This window comes from Rhinopithecus bieti, unplaced genomic scaffold (genome assembly GCF_001698545.2).
Source record: "Rhinopithecus bieti isolate Rb0 unplaced genomic scaffold, ASM169854v2 scaffold_28066, whole genome shotgun sequence".
NCBI classification, from domain to species: Eukaryota; Metazoa; Chordata; class Mammalia; order Primates; family Cercopithecidae; genus Rhinopithecus; species Rhinopithecus bieti.
In genome coordinates, this window is record NW_016813021.1 from 1,092,089 (window position 1) to 1,112,694 (window position 20,606).

Sequence of the window (20,606 nt, forward strand, 5' to 3'; positions counted from 1 at the left end):
GGTGAAGGGCAGAGCATCCCCCGCCCTTCCCAGCCACCCTGCACACACCCTCACTTGCTCTCTGATGCCTGCAGTTCCCAGGCTTCCCAGCAGAGGGAGACACCATTCCACTCCCAAGACCACCAAGGGGTCGTCCCAGACACAACCAAGCTTGAAGGGTCTGGGGAAGAGATGCTATCTACACAGACACAAAGACCCCCTTAGCTAGACTGAGTTAGCCTCTGGGCCTCCCCTTGCTGTTTCTATCTCCTCCTAGGCCTCTTACTTGGAGCCCTACCCCGAACACCCCCCCACCCCGCACCCTCCCCACCCCGCTTTCTTATGGGAACTGGCCCCGCCTTAACAGGGGTAGCAGGGAGCCTTGTCCTTGTCTAGGGCCTGGGTTTGACAACTTGCCCCAGGGAACCACATAGAGAAAGGGTGTAGCCCTGGGCGAGCATTCCCCGCCCCCATCCCTCAGCGATGACAAGTGGGGGGTCCTTCTCTCTGCCCCCAGCAGGCCAGTTTCCGGCAGAGCCTTGACCTAAACCCCCTTTTCCTGTCCTGTGCTCCACACTCCCAGCAGCTGCTTCTCCTTGGCCTGGCCCTGCAGCCCTCCTCCCTGCCCCCACGATGGTGTTGGGGTCGCCTGGAGTCCAGCTGGTGTCCAGGGCAGAGCTACCCCTTTCCTGGCCCTACCCCTCCCCGTGACCCCAATCCTCCGCCAACCGCTCAAAGGATCCTTGTTCTCCATCCAGCCCCCAGACAAAAGTCCCTCTGTCTAAGAAGGCGGAATTGAGGGGAGGGGCACCCCAACTGGGACCATGGGGAGCCTGCACAGACCCCATCCGGAAGGAATGCCTGGAGGAGGAGGAGCAGGAGATGGGGGAGGAAAAGGGGACGGAGCCTTGTACAATGCAGAGGGCCTTATCTGGACTAGGAGGCAGCCGCCCCCACCAGCGCCCACTCTGTAGACCCGGGCATCTGGCTCCTAGCACCCACGGAAAGAGCTTGCCTAGGAAACTCCAGCCTGGTGCCTGGGAGCCAGTTCTCATTCTCCCCAGGGGAGGGAGCAGGTTATGACAAGGACTAAGGTCCCAGAGTCCCCACCCTGACCCCTCCCTGCTGTTCCAGCCACTCCCTCATATCTACCCCTGCCCCATCTCCTGACTTTGGTCATGCCAGCGTCTTCTGATAACCCTGAAACTGTACCTGCAGCAAGCTGTGGCCTGGAAGGGGACTTTAAGTCCCCCACAATTGCCAGCAATCCTTCCACCAGGCAAAACACATCACCTAAGGGAAAGAAGTCAGGTCGGAACACCAACACATCACTTCCCTGCATGGCCCTGCAGGCTCTGCTGTTTAAAGACCCCAGAACCTTCCCCATTCAGGGTCCTCTCCTGGGCACAGAAGATTGGAGAGAGCTCCTCCCTTAATTCCAGGGACCGAGTTCCAGCCCATCCAATTCTCCATCTCACCTGAGGCTGCTGTGGCCCTGGTGACCCCAGGGAGCAACGTGCTGCCCATGGCTGGGGAGGGGGTGAAGCTGTCCCTTTAAGAGCAGGAACGGAGCCCCTGGGCCTTAGGGCATCTGACTTGTTTTCTACCTGCCCAGGTTTGCTCAGGGCGTGGCAGCTTCGGATAAAGGCAGGACTCCACCTCGCAGCCCTGATTTCTCCCGGAACCTCTGCTCAGCCTGGTGAACCACACAGGTGAGCAGTTGGGGCCCCCTTCCTCCAAGCCCTCCTTGGCTCTGCCCCTAAATGAGGGAGTATCTACCTGCCCACTGACCCTGCCACATAGAAGCTCTGCTGTTAAAGAGCCTAAAATCTTTTGAAATGTTTTTCTGGAGCCAGGAGATAGGAGAAAGTCCCTTCCCCTAATGTCCCTTTCCCCACCATTCTCCTCTCAGGGACTGGTTGAGCTGGCTGGGGTGAGGGCAGGACCGGTAAGTGTGGTTGGGGTGTCTGGGAAGACTGATGTCTGCATGGATTAGGGGTATCTGGGTTGGGGATATCTGGGTAGAAGAGAGGGGGGTGCCTGAGTAGGTAGGGGTATCTAAGTGGACCAGGAGTGCGTAGATGGACTGCAGACATCTATGTGGATGAGGAGTGCTAGGTGCACTCGGGGTGTCCAGGCACTGAGGGATGTGGATTCTGGAGACCTCCAGGAAAAGAGGACAGAGCTGTTGGGGGAAGGTTGTAAATGTGGAGTTGCTTGGGAGATTTCAGGAGCACAGAGGGGGCAGGATCTTTCTGCCCGCCCCTGAATATGAGACATTTCTCCTACGGTATGGAGGAATAGAGGGGATAGCAGAGGACAGGTGGGGCAAACAGTCCTCAGGCCAGTCTTGGGACCTGGTGGCCAGGAAGGATCAGGGCAGGTAGACAGAGCATCAGCTGCAGGGCTGCCTTCCTCTCTTACCTGCCCACCAACCACATTGGTTTGGGAGCAGTCCAGGGCCTCTTCAGCAACAGGCTGAATGGGGAATGTGAGGGCAGACCCAGCTCCCGGCTCCCTGCAGCCTCCAGAAACGTGGGGCTGGACATTGTTTTGCAGAAGCTGGGGCTGGGGCAAGGCGAATACTATCTGTTAGTCTTGGCTGGATGACATCATGGGAAGGGGGAATAGTGGGGCCCTGCAGGCCAGAGGTGGCTTGGAGGAGCCCCTGGAAAGAGGCTTAAGAGGTGAGACTCAACAGCCACAGCGACAGAGCATAGGGCTTTAAGATGAATTTGCAGGGGTTACAGGATTATAACTGCAATGTGTGCTAATAATAGTGCCCCCTACATTAAGCTGCAGAGATTGAGCGAATAAGTGGGAAGCTAAGAAAATGCCCCCGTGGGGTAGACACTCAATAAGCATCTGCTGCTATTACCGGTACTCATATGGCTATGGGTGACAGCCTCAGACCACAGGCAGTCCACCTACAACCTGTGCCCCTACCCACCATGCCATCCTGCCCACCCACCCACACCAGCTCCCCCAACCCCCAACACTTTTGGGGATCCTAAACACTTCCTGGGTCTCAGTAATGCTCCCCAAAGTCTCAGGCTTTCTTCCCACAAAAAAAAAAAAGGAAAAGAAATGGATGCTCAACCTGAAATTGTGAGTTCAGCATGTGGAATTAACTGGGAAGCTGAGAGGATTCCCAGGCCCTGGGGTGCGTAGGCAGAGGGAGGAGTCTGTGCCAACCTGCAGGGACCACCCGCACCGTTGGTTGTGGGCACCACCCTCTCTCAGCATTTTTGTTGTCCATGAAATTGCTGGGGGGTTAAGTGAGTGAGAACACACCAAGGTCAGTGTGCACCCCAGGGCAAGGTGGAGGAAGTACCAGCTCTCGCTATCAAAATTATAACTAGACCAGGTGCGGTGGCTCACACCTGTAATCCCAGCACGTAGGGAGGCCCGGGTGGGTGGATCACCTGAGGTCAGGACTTCGAGACCAACCTGGCCAACATGGTGAAATCCTGTCTCTACCAAAAATACAAAAATTAGCCGAGCATGGTGGCACACATCTGTAGTCTCAGCTACTCGGGAGGCTGAGGCAGGAGAATCATTTGAACCCAGGAGGCAGAAGTTGCAGTGAACTGAGATTGTGCCATTGCACTCTAGCCTGGGTGACAGAGTGAAACTCCGCCTCAAAAAAAAGAGAAAAAATAAAAACAATTATGATAACTATGCACTCAGCATTTGGGCAGGAACAGGGCAGGGGAGGGCATGCTTGGAGGCTCGGGCTTGGTGCAGCCTTGCAGGCTGGGAGGGCAGGACTGATGCCAGGTCAGGAAGGAGAGAGGAACAAGTTCCTTATGCTGAGCAGGTCTACCTGGGAAAGAAAGTGCTCTGCGGGGCCTAGGGTAGGGTCAGGGGCTGGGCTGGGGACTCAGGCTAGGCAGAGCCAGGGCTGGGACCGGGAAGGGCATGGGTGAGGGATGAGTGGCGGGAGGTTCTGGGGAACAGAGATGGAGCTAGGGCTGCAGCCAGACTGAGTTTGTCCTCCTCTACCCCCAGTCCCAGCCTCAAGTCAATTGCTCCACACACCCAGCCCTGAGCAGCTTGAAGAACCTGCTCAGTCCGCAGCCTGAAGTCTGCAATGTCCTGGCAGGGCCAGGCAGGCTCTGAGCCGTCTATGGAGACACTCCCGGGAAGCGGGCCTCCTGCCACCTGGCTCCCAACACCTGGCTTCCCCAAACACCCCAAGGCCCTGACAGTCCTTAGTTAGGAGCAGCTGCTGGGGAGCCAGGCCTGGCTTAAATCCTGCTTCCTGGCTAGGGCACCTAGTTTCGCCTCCCAGAGCCTCAGTTTCCCCATCTGTCCAATGAGGACAACAGCGGGCAGTGGTGCCCTCATTTGGTTGCGGGGCGATTCACAGAAAGCCTGAAGTCCATGTCCAGTGAGTTATTATGGCTTCTCCCGCGTCAGGCCCGAGTTTCACCCAGTCCCCACTCCACGGCGCACCCGCGGCTTATCTCTCAGCCCATCGAGGTGCCAGCCTTCCTGCCCTGGGTGAACTGCGCACCCTGCAGGGAGGAGGGTTGGGGAACCATAGGCACAGGGCCAGCCTCCCGGTGGCTCTGCTAAGGCCGGACCTCCTGCCACCCCTCTAGGCCAGTGCTCTGACATGCAGAAGGTGACCCTGGGCCTGCTTGTGTTCCTGGCAGGTGAGTACCAATCCCCCAACTGCCTTTTTCTCTGGATCCCCTGGATAGGAGGCTGCCAAGCCTCTGTCTCTCTCCTGTGCTTTTCTACCGCCCCAGGGAAGGTGGTAAATGTTAGAACAGCATCTCCTTGAGGGTAAGTAAAGTCAAACTAGTGATTGCCAGGGATACACAAGAAGAGCTGGCTCGCACAGCTGGAAAGTCACCATCTTCCCCATTCTCTCGCTCTTTCTTTTTTTTTTGAAAGGGAGTCTCTGTCACTCAGGCTGGAGTGCAATGGTACAATCACAGTTCACTACAGCCTTAAACTCCTGGGGTCAAGCAATTCTACTCTCTTAGCCTTATACAGCTAGAACTCTAGGCACACACCACCAAGCCCAGCTCATTTTTAAATATTTTGCAGAGACAAGGTCTCACTGTATTGCCCAAGCTGATCTCAAACTCCTGGCTGAGTTTGATCCTCCCACCTCAGCCTTCCAAAGTGCTGGGATTACAGGCACGAGCCACACTGCACTGGCTATTAAACATAAATTAAATAACGGAAAAAAAACCATAAATAGCAGAAGCTAGAATACAATGAAATTACACCTTCAAAGCACTGAAAAAAGATAACTGCCCGGCCAGTTCTCTTGTAAATTTTCTAAAAACTTCAAGTAGAAGGCTTGGCTCGGTGCAACTGCATCTTTAACTTCCAAACACTTTTCCCCTTTTTTCTTTCTTTCTTTCTTTTTTTTTTTTTTTTTTTTTTTTTTTGATACAGAGTCTCGCTCTGTTGCCCAGGCTGGAGTGCAGTGGCATGAACTCAGCTTACTGCAACCTCCACCTCCCGGGTTCAAGTGATTCTCCTGCCTCAGCCTCCCAAGGAGTTGGGATTACAGGCATGTGCCACCATGCCTGGTTAACTTTTATATTTTTAGAAGAGACAAGGTTTCACCATATTAGCCAGGCTGGTCTCGAACTCCTGACTTCAAGTGACCCTCCTGCCTCGGCCTCCCAAAGTGTTGGGATTACAGGCCTAAGCCACTGTGCCTAGGCCCCTTTTTACTTTTTCACTGCAGCCTTGACCTCCCAGGCTCAAGGAATCCTTCCATGTCTGCCTCCCAAAGCTCTGGGATTATAGGCACACTTTTTATCCATCACATAGGGCAAGACTAGTATTCCCTGCAGGGTAGTGATCTAAAATTACATTTTTAATAAAGTCTATTTCAGTGTATAATAGTGAGTCATTTTCAATGATGTGCAAACACCAGACCACGTGGGTGTGGACATGGTGGAAGCGGGAGGATGGGCTTTGAGCATGATTGGACTTGGGGAAACAGGAATCTGGGAACTGAAACCATCTGTCATCTTGACCAGGAAAGTCCCCTGCTGCTGCAGAAGGCATGGATTAACCACGTGTCTGAAACACGAGACCAAACAGTGGCCAAAACCCTCCTAGATTAGAACCAATTTCAGGTGGCAGAATGCTGGCGTGACTCGGAGGTGTGGGGCTGAGTGGGCGAGTTCACATTTCCATGATGGGATACTAGGGGATGAGGTGGCTGCTCAGTGACAGGACCCCTGTCCCTCAGGGGACCCTTTTCCAAGGCCCCTGAAACTCCACGGGCCCTGCCCAAGGGCTTGGCTGAGGCCAGCATCGCCATCTCCCCTCCTTCCCCTCTTCTCCCACCAGGCTTGCCTGTCCTGGACGCCAACGACCCAGAAGGTGAGTCAGACTGGACTCTTACCTGTCCCACCCCCAAATTCTCCCCTGGGTGGGAGCGGGGCCTGCATCCTGGCTATAATCCTGGATTCATGATGTTTTTTCTTTCCTTGCAGATAAAAACAGTCCTTTCTACTATGGTGAGAGCCTGTGCCCCCATTCCCCTCCCCACAACCCCGCATACTGCTTGGGGCCAAGGGTTCCCACACAGGATTGGGTGAGGGTCTGATGTGAGTGTCACAGGACAAAGATAGGAAGGGACTAAGATGGGAGCACTGAAGAGTCCACACAGCGGATTAAAGGAACTAGAGGCAGCAACCTGGCCTTTGGGAAGGTTCTATTCCAGCAAGATAGTTAGATACACGCAGGAGGTGAGGACAGTTTGCAGGAAGCCATTGTTTGGTTCAAATCAACTGCTAGGAGAAGTGTTGACTTGAGAAAACTTCCTGGAGGTGGTGAGCTGTTCGGTCAAAACCCTCATCTGGCCTCCAGGTTCCGATGACCTGCTCCCTACTCCCCGCTCTGCCCTCACCTCCTCCACACTCCTCACTCCTTCTGCTCCAAGCCTCTTGGAGGCATACTTGGAGGCACACCGCAGGCATACTGCCAGCCTCAGACCTCTGCACTTGCTGGTTCCTCTGCCTGGAACACTTCCTTCCATAGAACCACATGGCTCCCTCCCTTCCCTCTGCTCAAATGCAGCTCCCTAAGAGGCCTTCCCTGACAACTCCCTCTAAAAGAGCTGCCCTCTGACTTTTTATTTAGAGATAGGTCTCACACTGTTGCCCACGCTGGAGTGCTGTGGCATAATCATAGCTCACTGCAGCCTCAAATTCCTGGGCTCAAGCGATCCTCCTGCCTCAGCCTCCTGAATAGCTGGGACTGCAGGCATGCACCACCATACTTGGCTAATTTTTGTATACTTTGTAGAGATGGGGGTCTCACTATGTTGCACAGGCTGGTCTAGAACTCCTAAACTCCTGAAGTCCCAAAGCTCTGGGATTATATTAGGTTGGTTCAAAAGTAACTGTGGTTTTTGCAACCGCTTTTAATGGCAAAATGCATTTTTTTTTTTTTTTTTTTTTTTTGAGGCAGAATTTTGCTCTTTCACCCAGAGTGTGACTGGCTGGAGTGCAATGGCGCAATCTTGGCAGTCTTGGCTCACTGCAACCTCTGCCTCCCGGGTTCATGATTCTCCTGCCTCAGCCTGCCGAGTAACTGAGATTACGGGCGCCTGCCACCACGCCTGGCTAATTTTTGTATTTTTAGTGGAGACCGGGTTTCATCATGTTGGCCAGGCTGGTCTGGAACTCCTGATCCCAGGTGATCTGCCCATCTCGGCCTCCCAAAGTTCTGGGATATCAGGCGTGAGCCACTGTGCCTAGCCAAAAACGCAATTACTTTTGCACCAACCTAATAGGTGTCAGCCACTATGCCCAGCCTGCCCTCTGACTTTCCATCTCCCACCCTGCTTATTTTTCTTCAGACCACTTATCTCTGCCTGATCCTGCATGACAGATCTTGTTTGCTGGTGTGTGAACTAGAATGTGAGCACTTGGGGTTTTGTCTGTTTTCTTACGGCGGTGTCCCCGGCACCCTGCGCATCCTAGATGCTCCATATGTATTTGTCAAGAGGATGGGGGGACGGATGGAGAGGACATAGCCTGGCACTGAGGCTCCCTCCACTTTCCTCCTAGACTGGCACAGCCTCCAGGTTGGCGGGCTCATCTGCGCTGGGGTTCTGTGCGCCATGGGCATCATCATTGCCATGAGTGAGTGAAGGAGTTGGGGGGAGCAGGCGGGCCAGGGTTGGGGCTCCCCTCCCCTGACCACTCAGCTCTCCCCAACAGGTGGAAAATGCAAATGTAAGTTCGGCCAGAAGCCCAGGTAAGATGCTGTTCCGGCATGCCCGCCTCAGGCTGGCTGGATGCTTTTCAGGGTGAAAGGGCTAACTCTCCCAGCAGGAGAGGCCTCCGGGCTCTGCCCTGCAGAGTGCCTGCCGCTAAAATTTCCAGGTTCATTGTTTCTAGCTGGTAATCCCCAGAGGGCCCCAAATCCTGAAATGCTTTGGCCCCTGGGATTGCACAACCCCAAGTTTGTTTCCCCCAAGTGGAAAACAGCCAGGAAGACATGTCTGGGCAGGCTAAGAACCCTCTACCCAGAGGGAGAGGGCAAATGGGGGTGGACACGGATCTCACCACTTTTGTCTCCTTAGTCACCATCCAGGGGAGACTCCACCTCTCATCACCCCAGGTAAAGATGGGGCAGCATGGGGCTGAGGGGAACACGGAAGTGGTGTGTGTGTGCGCGCGCGCGTGCACATGCACACTGGAAAGAAAACTCAATCCACCCTCACAAACGGATCCCGTCACCTCCCCCAGGCTCAGCCCATAACTGATGAAGACGAACCAGCTGAAATTGGGTGGAGGACCGTTCTCTGTCCCCAGGTCCTGTCTCTGCACAGAAACTTGAACTCCAGGATGGACTTCTCCCACATCTGCTGGGACTCCCTTGCACTGCAGGGCCTCATCTCACCTCCCGCAGGAGGGTCTCTTTGTTCAATTTTTTTTTTTTAATCTAAAATGATTGTGCCTCTGCCCAAGCAGCCTGGACTTCCTATATGTACACTGGGGTGGGGCTTGGGGCACCATGAGAAGGTCGGCATGCCCTGGAGGCTGACACAGAGGCTGGCGCTGAGCCTGCTTGTTGGGAAAAGCCCACAGGCCTGTTCCCTTGTGGTTTGGGGCATGGCACAGGCCCGCCCTCTGCCTCCTCAGCCATGGGAACCTTATATGCAATTTGGGATTTACTAGTAGCCAAAGGAATGAGAGAGCTCTAACCAGATGGAACACTGGAACATTCCAGTGGACCCTGGACCATTCCAGGAAAACTGGAATATAGGATCGTCCTACCATGATGGAAAGGTTCAGACAGTTTATAACAGTGAGACTCCTGTGACCCTTTCATTCACCCCCAGACCTCAGTTTATTCCAAGATCTTTCCAAATACCTAAATGTCCCTGCAAGCCCGTTAAATAATTCCCTATGCTACCCTTAATGACATACAGTGACCACATAGTGTGAGAATTTCCAACAAGCCTCAAACTCCCTTGAGCCTCCCCAATACTTAATAAGGCATCCAAAATGTTCCCGTGAACTACCCCACAAAATGCCTAAAACTCAAAACACCCAAAAATATCTCCCTCAATGTCCTGAAACATGAACCCAAATAGAGACCCACAATAAACTCGTGACTTGTCCCCTCATCATGCCGTTTTATCCCTCAAACATCCGCTGAGTTCCTCGATAACCACCAACCCACACTCAGAGACCATGAGCTGCGAAAACGCCTCCCTGGGACCTGGGCCGCTCTTAGCACTGCTCCAGGGACACCATCCCCACCCTGTGCCGTTCACAGGACATCCTCTCCCAAGCATCCACAACACTGGGCGGGCAGGGTGCACAGCGCATTTATTGAGCTCGGACTCTTCTTGTCCTTGCCTCCGTCGCCCATCCAGGAGGCACCGGGCTCCCCGCGACACCTCCCGCTGTCCCTCCCTGTGCCCCGCGCACGCGCAAGAGGCGCAAGAGGGACAGCGCGCCTGGCGGCCGCACGCATGCGCACAAGCAGCAAAGGGGAACCCGCCCAGGGCTGAGTTGGCTTTGAGGTTGGTGCTTTTCCAGGAAAGCGATTGGCTGCATGGAGTTTAGAATGGGAAAGGAATGCCATCGACCCCTCAGTGCTTTCAGAGGGACCAGCGGGGGTGGGAGCGGGTTGAGAGGGGGCTTCCGGAGCTCATGGAGCTCTGCAGGTGATCTCCACCTCGACTCCATGCAGTGCACCAGCCTGCACCCCCAGGTTGCCTTTGATGGGGAATCTGCCCCAGTCGAGATGTCCAGATGTTGCTTTAGACCTGAAGGGCAGCTCGGGAGGTCCAATAGGCTGGGACCCTCTGTCACCCCATGGGTGCAGATCCTTTAAGAAGTGGGCTTAAGGCCTAGACATGTGGCTGATGAATGTGGCCCATAGTCAGCAGCTCACAGGCGGCCATCACCCCAAGTGGGGCCAGGAGCCAGACAAGGGGCCGTCCCGGGGCCCCAGCCATGCCCAGAGTCCCATTGGTGGTGTCAGGCACTGAGGTCAATCTCGTGATGCTGGTAGATCTGTGTGGGGCCCTTAAAGCAAGCAGCAAAGAGGAAGCGTCTGCCGGCCATAGTGATGTGGGCGAAGGCACGGGGGGCCACCAGGGCCGGGGGCCCCAGCTCCTGCAGTGGCTCCAGGAGCCCCTTGTCAGGCTCAAGACGGAGGACCTGACTGAAGGCAAAGTCGCTGCCCAGGATGGCCAGCTGGTCCCTGGCGATGAGCAGTGGCTGGAAGACGTGGGCACCGCGCGAGGGAAGTTGCTGCAGCAGGCGAAACATGGAGCCGTCCCAGCGCATGACCTGTGGGGGTGTGGCCAGTGAGGGCCTGGGGTCCTGGGTGTCTCTGGGGGCCCTGGAACAGCTTGGAAGCTGAAGCTTGTCCGTCCCGAAACTCCCATAGCTTTCTTATCTTCCTAAAGGTCACCACTCAGCTGTTCGGTCACACACACGGAGTTGTTCTGAGCCCTTCTCTTGCCCTCACACCCCACACAGAAGCACTCAGCCATGGACTCTGTCAGTTTCACCTTCTGTAGTTGTACATTTCTCCCACCACCTTTGGCCGAACTCCATCCCCTCCCGACTGGACCATCCTGGTAACCTCTTCCCTGGTCTCTAGGCTCCTCTCCCTGCTCCCCCAGTCTCTTCCCCACCCAGAGACCTTGTGAACACCTAAGTCAGATCAGGGCCCTTCCAGGCTCAGAACCCTCCCTTGCCTGCACCTCACTCCAGAAACAGAGTGGGCAGGGCTTAACTCCAGCATCAGCCTTGGGGGCTCAGTGTCAGGGTGGGGACAGGTGTGGCTCTGGTGAAGTCTGGAATGCATCTGAGTCACAGATCCAGCATCTGGGGGTAGAATCAGGATGTTGGGGCCAGCGTCAGTGTTGGGGACTGGGGAGTGGTTCAGGGTCAGTCAGCCTTGAGGGGGTCAGAGTCTTGGCATCGATGTGGGGTGGGGTCCTGGTTCAAAGGTCAGCATGTGAGGCTAGGTTAGAGTTTAGAGGCTTAGTATACAAGATTGGGTCGGTGCTGAAAAGCCAGCCCTCAATAAGAGTCAGCTATAGCGTCAGGCCTGGCTGTGCATCCCCCGCCCCCAGGCCCAGCCTCACCATGGAGTCCCCAATGTAGCGTGTGAGGCACAGGAACACGTCCCCACCAGCCTGGAAGTGGCGTGTGGCATAGACATCCTCGGCCTCAGGAATGTCTGTGCGTCTCTCGAAACGGCCACCGGTCCAGTGGAAGAGCACGGGCCGCTGCGAAGCCGAGGCCAGCAGCAGATGGGGCCGGCCGTCCAGTTCCAGGGCCTCAGCGTCCGTGTCCCTGTGCCAGGCGTGCAGACTCTGGTGCGGGTAAAAGCCGGGCCCGTCGCGGCACAGCAGCGTGGTGCTGCCTGCCTTGGAGGCGTCGGCCACCACGAAGCAGGGCTGCCCTTCCAGCCACAGGAGCTCGGCGTCATTGGGCCGCAGCAGCCGCCGCGGGGCCAGGGTCTGCGTTGGGGCCAAGCGCAGGCCGGGACTGGGCCTGGCCCACAGCTGTGAGCCCCCCCATAGGCGCGCAGCCAGCACGAAGAGGCTCGGGCCCAGCACCAGTGGCTTGCAGGACACCACGGAGGGCGCTGTGGGGAGGTGGGGAGGCAGGTCAGGCCCGCCAGGCAGGCTGCTGGACAGGCAGAAGGACGGGGAGGGGGCTCACCGGACAGCTCTTCCTCGGGCCGAAAGCGCTGCAGGCTGTAGTCCCAGGAGAGGATCAGGCAGCGGCCGGCGAAGGGCTGTGCCAGCATAATGTGAGGCTCCCCTTGGTAGGAGAAGGGCTCTACGCTCAGGGCCGACTCCCCCACCGTCTGGAACCAGGACAGCTCTGCGGATGGAGGACAGAGTCAGGCAGGCCTCAGGACACCCAGGGTCCTCATTGCTGAGCCTCAGTTTGCCTACATCTCTGAAATGGGGGCCATTCATGTACTCCTCTCATAGGGACATAGAACTGGAATCGAATCTTCATCTGTAGATGTTCTGTTTGGGTTTGTGGGGGGGGGGGCGCGGGGGGCGCGGGTGGATTTTTGTTTGTGTTTTTCGAGGATACGAGTCGCCAACTGCTGTCTCCCCAGCGCGAGCAGTGGACAATCATTAGCTACCAGTCAGCCTCTCACCTTCCAGGCTCAAGTGATCCTGCCTCAGCCTCTTGAGCTGCTGAGACTATAGGTGTGTGCTACCACGCCTGGCTAATTTTTTATTTTTTTGCAGAGATGGCGTCTTGGTATGTTGCCCGGGCTGGTCTGGAATTCCTGGGTTCAAGAGATCCTCCTGCCGGGCGCGGTGGCTCAAGCCTGTAATCCCAGCACTTTGGGAGGCCGAGACGGGTGGATCACGAGGTCAGGAGATCGAGACCATCCTGGCTAACACAGTGAAACCCCGTCTCTACTAAAAAATACAAAAAACTAGCCGGGCGACGAGGCGGGCACCTGTAGTCACAGCTACTTGGGAGGCTGAGGCAGGAGAATGGCGTGAACCCAGGAGGCGGAGCTGGCAGTGAGCTGAGACCAGGCCACTGCACTCCAGCCTGGGTGGCAGAGCGAGACTCCGTCTAAAAAAAAAAAAAGAGATCCTCCTGCCTTGACCTCCCAAACTGATGGGATTACAGACACGAGCCACATCCATCTCCTGGGTTCAAACAATTCTACTTCTTCAGCCTCCCGAATAGCTGGAATTACAGGCACCCGCCACCATGCCCAGCTAATTTTTGTATTATTAGTAGAGACGGGGTTTCACCATGTTGGCCAGTTTTGTCTCAAACTCCTGACCTCATGATCCGCCCACCTCCGCCTCCTGAAGTGCTGGGATTACAGGCGTGAGCCATTGTGCCTGGCCCATAAGCCTTATTTTCTAAGCTGTGTGGCATCACCAAATAATCCCTTAGAAAAAGCATCTCGATTACTTCATTTAACTTCACAACATCCCTATGAGGTACATTCTGTTATGAGCTCCCCTTCGCAGATGAGAAAACGAAGGCTAAGTGGCACAGGCAGCCAGTTATCCAACAAAGCCCATCCTTCCCACCTTCCAGGAGAGAGGATTGGAATTGGTCACTAGGCCGCCCAGCTAGAGTCTGCATTATCCCGGGACCCCCATTCACCGCCCTCCCTGAAAGTTAGATGTGGCTCTTTTGAGACCGAGTGACCAATGGAACGAGGGCAGATGTGATGAGTGTAATGAGCCACCACACCTGGAAAGAGCTTGTCCCGACTTGGTCTCCTTTCCTACCACGTGGGTGTGCCACAACCTGGTTTCCAGCATGAAAGCAAGGACGATGCCCAGGGGCTGCCCCACGCACCTGGACAGCTCACTCCAGATCCCTCTGTCCTTAATTCATGGTATTTTGAGAGTTTGTGACAACGGGTTGGCTTTCATGGTCACTGGGGCACCAAGGCTGCTCTGCCTATTAGTGGGGGAGCTGGGCAGTTGACTCCAGGCTGTAATATTTCACTTTGTGTGCCAGGCCCTGTTTCCAGGTGCCAGCGTTGAAGTAATGAACCAAACTACATACAATGCCCACCTAAAGGGCAAATTTTTTTTTTTTTTTGAGATGAAGTCTCGCTCTGTTGCCCAGGCTGGAGTGCAGTGGTGCGATCTCAGCTCACTGCAACCTCTGCCTCCCAGGTTCAAGCAATTCTCCTGCCTCAACCTCCTGAGTAGTTGGGATTACAGGTGACTGCCACCACGCCCGGCTAGTTTTTGCATTTTTAGTAGAGACGGGGTTTCACCGTGTTGGTCAGGCTGGTCTCAAACCCCTGACCTCGTGATCCACCCACCTCAGCCTCCCAAAGTGCTGGGATTACAGGCATGAGCCACTGCACCCGGCCCGGACAAATCTTTTTTAAATGGCTATCAAATCACCTCTTGCTCAAAACTCTCAGCCGAGAGTGGTGGCTCACACCTGTAATCCCCACACTTTGGGAAGCCAAGGCGGATGGATCAGTAGAGCCCAGGAGTTCAAGAGCAGCCTGGACAACATGGTGAAAACCCCATCTCTGCAAAAAATTACAAAAAATTAGCAGGGCATGGTGGTGGCACACCTGTAGCCCCAGCCACCAAGGAAGCTGAGGCAGGAGGATTACCCGAGCCTGGGGAGGTCAAGGCCTCAGTGAGCCATGATTGTACCACCGCACTCCATCCTGGGTGACAGAGTGAGACCCTGTTTCAAATAAACAAACAAACACAAAAAAACTTTCCATTCTTCCCATGGCCCAGAATAAAGTCTACTGTCCTCTCTGTGGCTTCCAAAATCCATAGTTGTCCCTCCACTCACTACCCCGAGCCACACCTGCCTTCTTTTGATCTTCAAACAGGGCACACTCTATGCTGCCTCAGGGCCACTGGCCAGGCTGTTCCCTCTCTCTGAAGAGCCCTTCCCTCTGTTCCTCACTTAGCCACATCCAGACCTAACGTCCCCACTTGAGAGAAGCCTTCTCTGACTCCCAAAGGAATCCTCATTCTGTCATCACTCCCTGTAGTTATCACAATGTATAGCACACATTTATTTGTGCAGTGTTTGTTAAATGTCTGTCTCCCCAAATTCCCAGGACTGTAAGTCCCATAAGGCCAGGGCTGAGGCCCCAACCACAGTGACCATCACCTCTCACAGGGCTGGACACTGAGTGGACTTCAGTGAATGTTTGTTGGATAACTTGAGTGAAGAGGGACTCCCTAAGTTAAATCCTCTTCTTCTATGTGTCCCATGGACCAAAAACATGCCTTTCTTACACTTAGAATCATAATAATTACATGTTGATAATAATCATACATGTATGTTGTTGTGGGGGAAAGGAAGAGAGATCAGACTGTTACTGTGTCTGTGTAGAAAAAGGAAGACATAAGAAACTCCATTTTGATTTGTACTAAGAAAAATTCTGCTTAGAGATGCTGTTAGTCTGTAAACTTAGCCCCAACCCTGTGCTCACAGAAACATGTGCTGTATCGACTCAAGGTTTAATGAATTTAGGGCTATGCAAGATGTGCTTTGTTAAAAATGTGTTTGCAGGCAGTATGCTTGGTAGAAGTCATCACCATTCTCCGTTCTCCGTTACCCAGGGACACAATGCACTGCAGAAGGCCGCATGGACCTCTGCCCAAGAAAGCCTGGGTATTGTCCAGGGTTTCCCCGCACTGAGACAGCCTAAGATATGGCTTCGTGGGAAGGGAAAGACCTGACCATCCCCCAGCCCGACACCCGTAAAGGGTCTGTGCTGAGGGGGATCAGTGAAAGAGGAAGGACTCTTTGCAGCTGAGATAAGACGAAGGCATCTGTCTCCTGCTCGTCCCTGGGAATGGAATGTCCCGGTGTAAAACCCGATCGTACATTCTATTTACTGAGATAGGAGAAAACCACCTTATGGCTGGAGGTGAGACATGCTGGCGGCAATACTGCTCTGCTACTCTTTACTGCACTGAGATGTTTGTGTAAAGTTAAAAATAAATCTGGCCTACGTGCACATCCAAGCACAGCACCTTTCCTTAAACTTATTTATGACACAGAGTCCTTTGCTCACATGTTTTCCTGCTGAGCCTCTCTGCACCATTACCCTTAGTCCTGCCACATCCCCCTCACTGAGATAGTAGAGATAGTGATCAATAAATACGGAGGGAACTCAGGGACCAGTGCCAGTGCAGGTCCTCACTTGCTCAGCGCCAGTCCCCTGGGCCCACTTTTCTTCCTCTATACTTCGTCTCTGTGTCTTATTTCTTTTCTTAGTCTCTGGTCTCCACCTTGTGAGAAATACCCACAGGTGTGGAGGGGCAGGCCCCCTTCATATTGTTATGGATAATAATAATTATTGTTGTTGTTATTGTATTCATAGCATCTGTGGCTGGGTGCGGTGGCACATGCTTGTAATCCTAGCACTTTGGGAGGCTGAGGTGGGAAGATCACTTGAAGCCAGAAGTTCAAGACCAGCCTGGGCAACGTAGCATGACCCTATCTCTACAAAAAAGTTTCTTAAACAAAATGAGCCAGGCACTGTAGCATATGCCTGTAGTCCCAGCTATTTGGCAGGCTGAGGCAGGAGGATCACTTGAGCCCAGGAGTTTGAGGCTGCAGTGAGCTATGATGGCACCATTGCACTCCAGCCTGGGTGAGAGAATGAGACCCCAACTCGTAGAAAAGAAAAGCATCTGTGTAAAGACCCTTCAGGCTTAAACTCCTTCAGGAAGCCCTTCCTGTCCCCCTAGATCTGTGTGGCCCTGGCCCTGACTCTGGACTCCCTCAGCTCCCACAGTTTCCCCCATCCCTGCCCTGACCCCTCTGGCTGGGCCTCCCCATCCTGCCCAGATAGTTCCTGGGCTGTCCTGTATGGGCCTGCATTTCTCTGGACATTGAACTCTTTGAGGGCGAGACCCAGGGCTGGCCTCACCATTCTGTGCTCTCTGCACCACCCAGTATCTCAAAAGGCAACAAAATCTATTTATAGAAAAGGCGAGTCAATGTAAACGAGGTGACATTGCATCTGCAGTTCTTAGCGTGACACTTGGCACTTAACGAAGACTTTTTAAAGTGGTTGCTTTTAGGTTAACAAGGGTGAACGTTTGTAAGGGCCTCCTGTCCCAGGCCTGGCGCCAAATGCCGAACATGTGAAGATGTATCATTGAATCCCCACGGCACTCCTATATCACTGTTTATTACCCCCACTTTACAGATGAGAAAACTGGGGCTCAGGAAGGCAGGGCTGCTTGCTCAGGGTCTTCCCACGCCGGGAAAAGGCACGGCAGGGAGTGAGGCCAGCCCCTTGGCCCTGGCAACCATTCCCCTAGATCCCCCACCTCCCACCCCATCGGGAAAGCCCCCCACCTATGGCTCTGCACTTGAAGGTCTCGGGGTCGAGGTGGCGGAGCTGCATATGGCTCAGGGCGGCGGGGCCCGCACAGGCGCCGGTCCCCACGCTGGCGTTCACGGTGGGCATCCACTGCAGGAGCCAGAGGACGCGGCAGTCACACTGGAACGGGTTCCCACGGAGGTCCCTGGGGCAAGAGGCCGGGGAGGGGCTGCGACCCCGCTTCCACACCCTGGGGGCCATGCTCCTGCCTGACCCCAGGCAAGTGTCCCCAGAGATGGGGCTCCATAGTGGTAAGAAAGATACATAAGAACGACTGCAGCCAAATGCATGCACGCCAACCAGAAGTGGGCATGGATGCCCCCCATGACACAAACATTCCCCAACCCCCACATTCCCAGCCCCTATGAGCCTCACACGTGAGTAAGGGTCTCCAGGCCTCGGAACAGGAACCTGGGGAGGGCCTCCAGATGGTTATTGGCCAGGCTTCTGGTGGAGGAAGAGAAGGCACCATCAGCAGCCACGAGGATACCCTGTGTCCCCTGGGGGGTGGCGTGTGGGTGCCTTTCACGGAGGGCTGGGGCAGTGGAGGCACGCACAGGTGTGTAAGCGAGCGAAGTCCTCTGAGGGCATTCTTAGAGATGGAGCCAATCTCATTGTCCTCGATGAAGCTGTGGAGGGAAGCTGGGGTCAGGGGGAGGCCCACTGAGCTTCAGGGAACGCACCCCATGAAAGTCATAGGCCCACTGGAAGGTGCTGAATTCTCTTCCAATACCATGGACAATCCCAAGGAAAGCCTCTCAAAAGCCTCTCCTTGCCAAAGTCTCAGCCGTCAATTCTAGAAGCCATGAAACTGGCCCCATAGTCAATGCCAGTTTCACTGTGAACATTGCCCTGCCGCCACCAGCACAATCACCATCACCAGTGCTAACACCCAAATCACCACCAATACCCCCAGCACCATTAGGAATGATCAACAGCAATGCCAGCATCCCCAACACCCATGTCTTTATCACCATCATCAATCCCAGGACCAATAACTGCCATTATCCCCAACACCATACCCTGCCACCACCATCACCACCACCAGTGCTAGCACCCACACCACCACATTACCTCCAGCATTATCCGTAATGACCAACCCAATGCCAGCATCCCCAACACCCATGTCTGTGTTACCATTATCAAACCCAGGACCAATAACTGCTGTTATCCCCAACGTTATACCTTGCCACTATCATCACCAACACTAGCATCATTGTCACCAATAACAACGTCACCACCCACTCCCGTCAACACCAACACCAATATAATCATTACCAAACTCCACACCAACAACACCGGTAATTATCACCAACAACACAACATTCATGATCAAAACCAAAAAGATTGCCACCCTCATCTCCAATGTGTACTATCACACACATCAGCATGAGCACCACCAACACTGCCAACACCAACAACCTCTCCCTTATACCCAAGACGCACACATTCGCCCACCACCAGTACTACCACTGCCAGCATTTCCATAAATACTAACACCTTCACCATCATCAGCAACCCAGTACCAACAACATTGCCATTCATACCAACCCCAACATCCTACCCACAGCCATCACCAGCGTCAACACCAATACTGTAATGGTCCACCCCACAACATTGATAATGATCACAGACACAAGCCCCAAGAACTTCATCATCAATTTCATCCAGAGCATCATCACCACTGGAGCTACCATTTTTACCAACATCATCCCCACTCCATCATCACCAATAATGTCACCAACCCCACGTCAACAGCAGCAACAGGGTCATCACCACTGCCATTATCATCAACGCCATGACCAACATAAACGCCAGCACTGTCATGCTGTCACTGCCACCGCCGCCACCATCACCACCACTACCCAATCCCACAGTATCAACACCACTACCTAATTCAGAGTTATTTCCTGGTCATTTGAAAAGTGTCTTGACTCTGACTTCTTTACACCCTCCCTGGGCTCCCATGAGTCAGGTAGAACCAGAACCAGGCTCTGGTTATCTGGGCTCTTTGTAGATCTTGAAGCAGAGAAATGAGGTGATAATCAACACTGATAAGCAACATTAACACCAGCCCTGAGAACTTTGACAGTATCATCCAAATCATCATCACCACTGGGTTCACCATTTTTATCAACATCATCCCACCATGATGTCCAAACACCTTCTCCTCAGGGCCACAGCTCCCATCTCCCCCTACTCTGGGAGCCCCAGAAGGGTCCTTCTTTCTCCCAGGCCCACCTGCCTCCATCCCCTGGCCTCACTCACAGGTACTGCAGGTGGGACAGGCCCGCAAACGCATCGTCCTCAATCACGGAGAAAGAGTTGGAGGTGAAGAGGCTGGCAAGGGGGCAAGAAAAAAATTTTCCTGGAGTTGCGGGCTCCATCTGACATTTTAACCCTGGCCTCCACCCTCAGCCCACACAGGCATGGGCACACAGGTGTGAGTATGTGCATGGACACAAATGCTTTTGCACGCACGTGTGCACACACCCCCACACATGTGCATGAACACCCACCTAACATCTGTGTGAGCATGTATTCCCATATATGTGCATGACCGCCCACTACCTTGCGCTGGTTGTCGGCCCAGCCAGGCCCCACTCACAGCAGGTGCAGAGACGGGATTCTCAGGAAGCTGCCGGCTTTCAGCTGGGTGACTCCAGTCCTGACGAATGAGCTGGGGATGTGGGCAGTGGTAGGTGAGGGGGACACCACAGCAATGCTCCAGTCCCAAACCAGAGCCTTCTGCCATCCAGGAGACCCCAGCGTGCCACCCTGACTCTGGGTGTGTCTCCCCTCCATGCCAGAGGCAGGCATTTGCCCTCCTGGCTTGACAAGAACCCTGACAGCACTCAACCCTCCTCCTGGGCCCCAAATGCTGTTTCTGCCCTCTGAGGTTTCCCTCTGCTCCCTCCCAGACGCCAGCACCCCTCTTCATGGCATCCTGACAGCCTTTGCTGCCCATCTCCTGAGATCCTGATGGGCCCCTGTTTCCCTGGGGACTCGGCACCACATCCCAACCTCTGGGGTCCCAGGACTTCCATCCCCACCTTTGGGTGTGCAGAGGGCTGGACACTCACAGTGACAGCAGGTTTGGAGAGAAGCTGACGGGCAGGTCCGGGGATCCCTCACACAGGGCGCTGTCTTTGGAGCAGGAACAGCGCAAGGGACACTTTCCCTTTGGGGGCCTCCAGGCCACCACCACCCCGCCCCCCGCCCGCCACCACAGCAGAAAACCCGCCCCCCCCCTGCCCCCCCCCCCC

At 54.5% G+C, this 20,606-nt stretch overlaps 2 protein-coding genes across 4 annotated transcripts in view; one reads left to right on the forward strand and one right to left on the reverse strand.

The window, feature by feature from the left end:
* Window positions 1-1,064: 1,064 nt before the first annotated feature.
* FXYD3 (FXYD domain containing ion transport regulator 3) lies at window positions 1,065-9,604 on the forward strand. The gene is made up of 9 exons (XM_017847576.1): window positions 1,065-1,290; window positions 1,595-1,691; window positions 4,587-4,640; window positions 6,310-6,342; window positions 6,456-6,479; window positions 8,037-8,111; window positions 8,190-8,226; window positions 8,555-8,592; window positions 8,721-9,604. The coding sequence occupies exons 3-9, from the start codon at window positions 4,601-4,603 to the stop codon at window positions 8,735-8,737; spliced, it is 264 nt and encodes an 87-aa protein (XP_017703065.1). The 5' UTR covers window positions 1,065-1,290; window positions 1,595-1,691; window positions 4,587-4,600; the 3' UTR covers window positions 8,738-9,604.
* Window positions 9,605-9,792: 188 nt separating this feature from the next.
* LGI4 (leucine rich repeat LGI family member 4) overlaps window positions 9,793-20,606 on the reverse strand; it is a 13,109-nt gene continuing 2,295 nt past the window's right edge. The window contains exons 3-11 of one of the 3 annotated variants that reach the window (XM_017847579.1): window positions 20,424-20,547; window positions 19,949-20,020; window positions 19,609-19,680; window positions 17,898-17,969; window positions 17,716-17,787; window positions 17,316-17,485; window positions 12,171-12,335; window positions 11,588-12,093; window positions 9,793-10,781 (exon numbers count right to left, since the gene is read on the reverse strand). In XM_017847579.1, the coding sequence (XP_017703068.1) occupies window positions 10,467-10,781; window positions 11,588-12,093; window positions 12,171-12,335; window positions 17,316-17,485; window positions 17,716-17,787; window positions 17,898-17,969; window positions 19,609-19,680; window positions 19,949-20,020; window positions 20,424-20,547 (1,568 nt within the window). In that variant the 3' untranslated portion in view covers window positions 9,793-10,466. Of the gene's footprint in view, window positions 10,782-11,587; window positions 12,336-17,315; window positions 17,582-17,715; window positions 17,788-17,897; window positions 17,970-19,608; window positions 20,021-20,393; window positions 20,548-20,606 lie in introns of those variants that run through there. The other 2 variants (XM_017847580.1, XM_017847578.1) reach the window with 2 other exon arrangements.

Bases quoted from the DNA above. Each gene is read 5' to 3' on its own strand.
- FXYD3 (XM_017847576.1), top strand. From the start codon at position 4,601: ATGCAGAAGGTGACCCTGGGCCTGCTTGTGTTCCTGGCAG. The intron at 6,343-6,455 runs GTGAGTCAGACT...CTTTCCTTGCAG, and splicing joins GGACGCCAACGACCCAGAAG to ATAAAAACAGTCCTTTCTAC. The intron at 8,112-8,189 runs GTGAGTGAAGGA...TCTCCCCAACAG, and splicing joins GGGCATCATCATTGCCATGA to GTGGAAAATGCAAATGTAAG.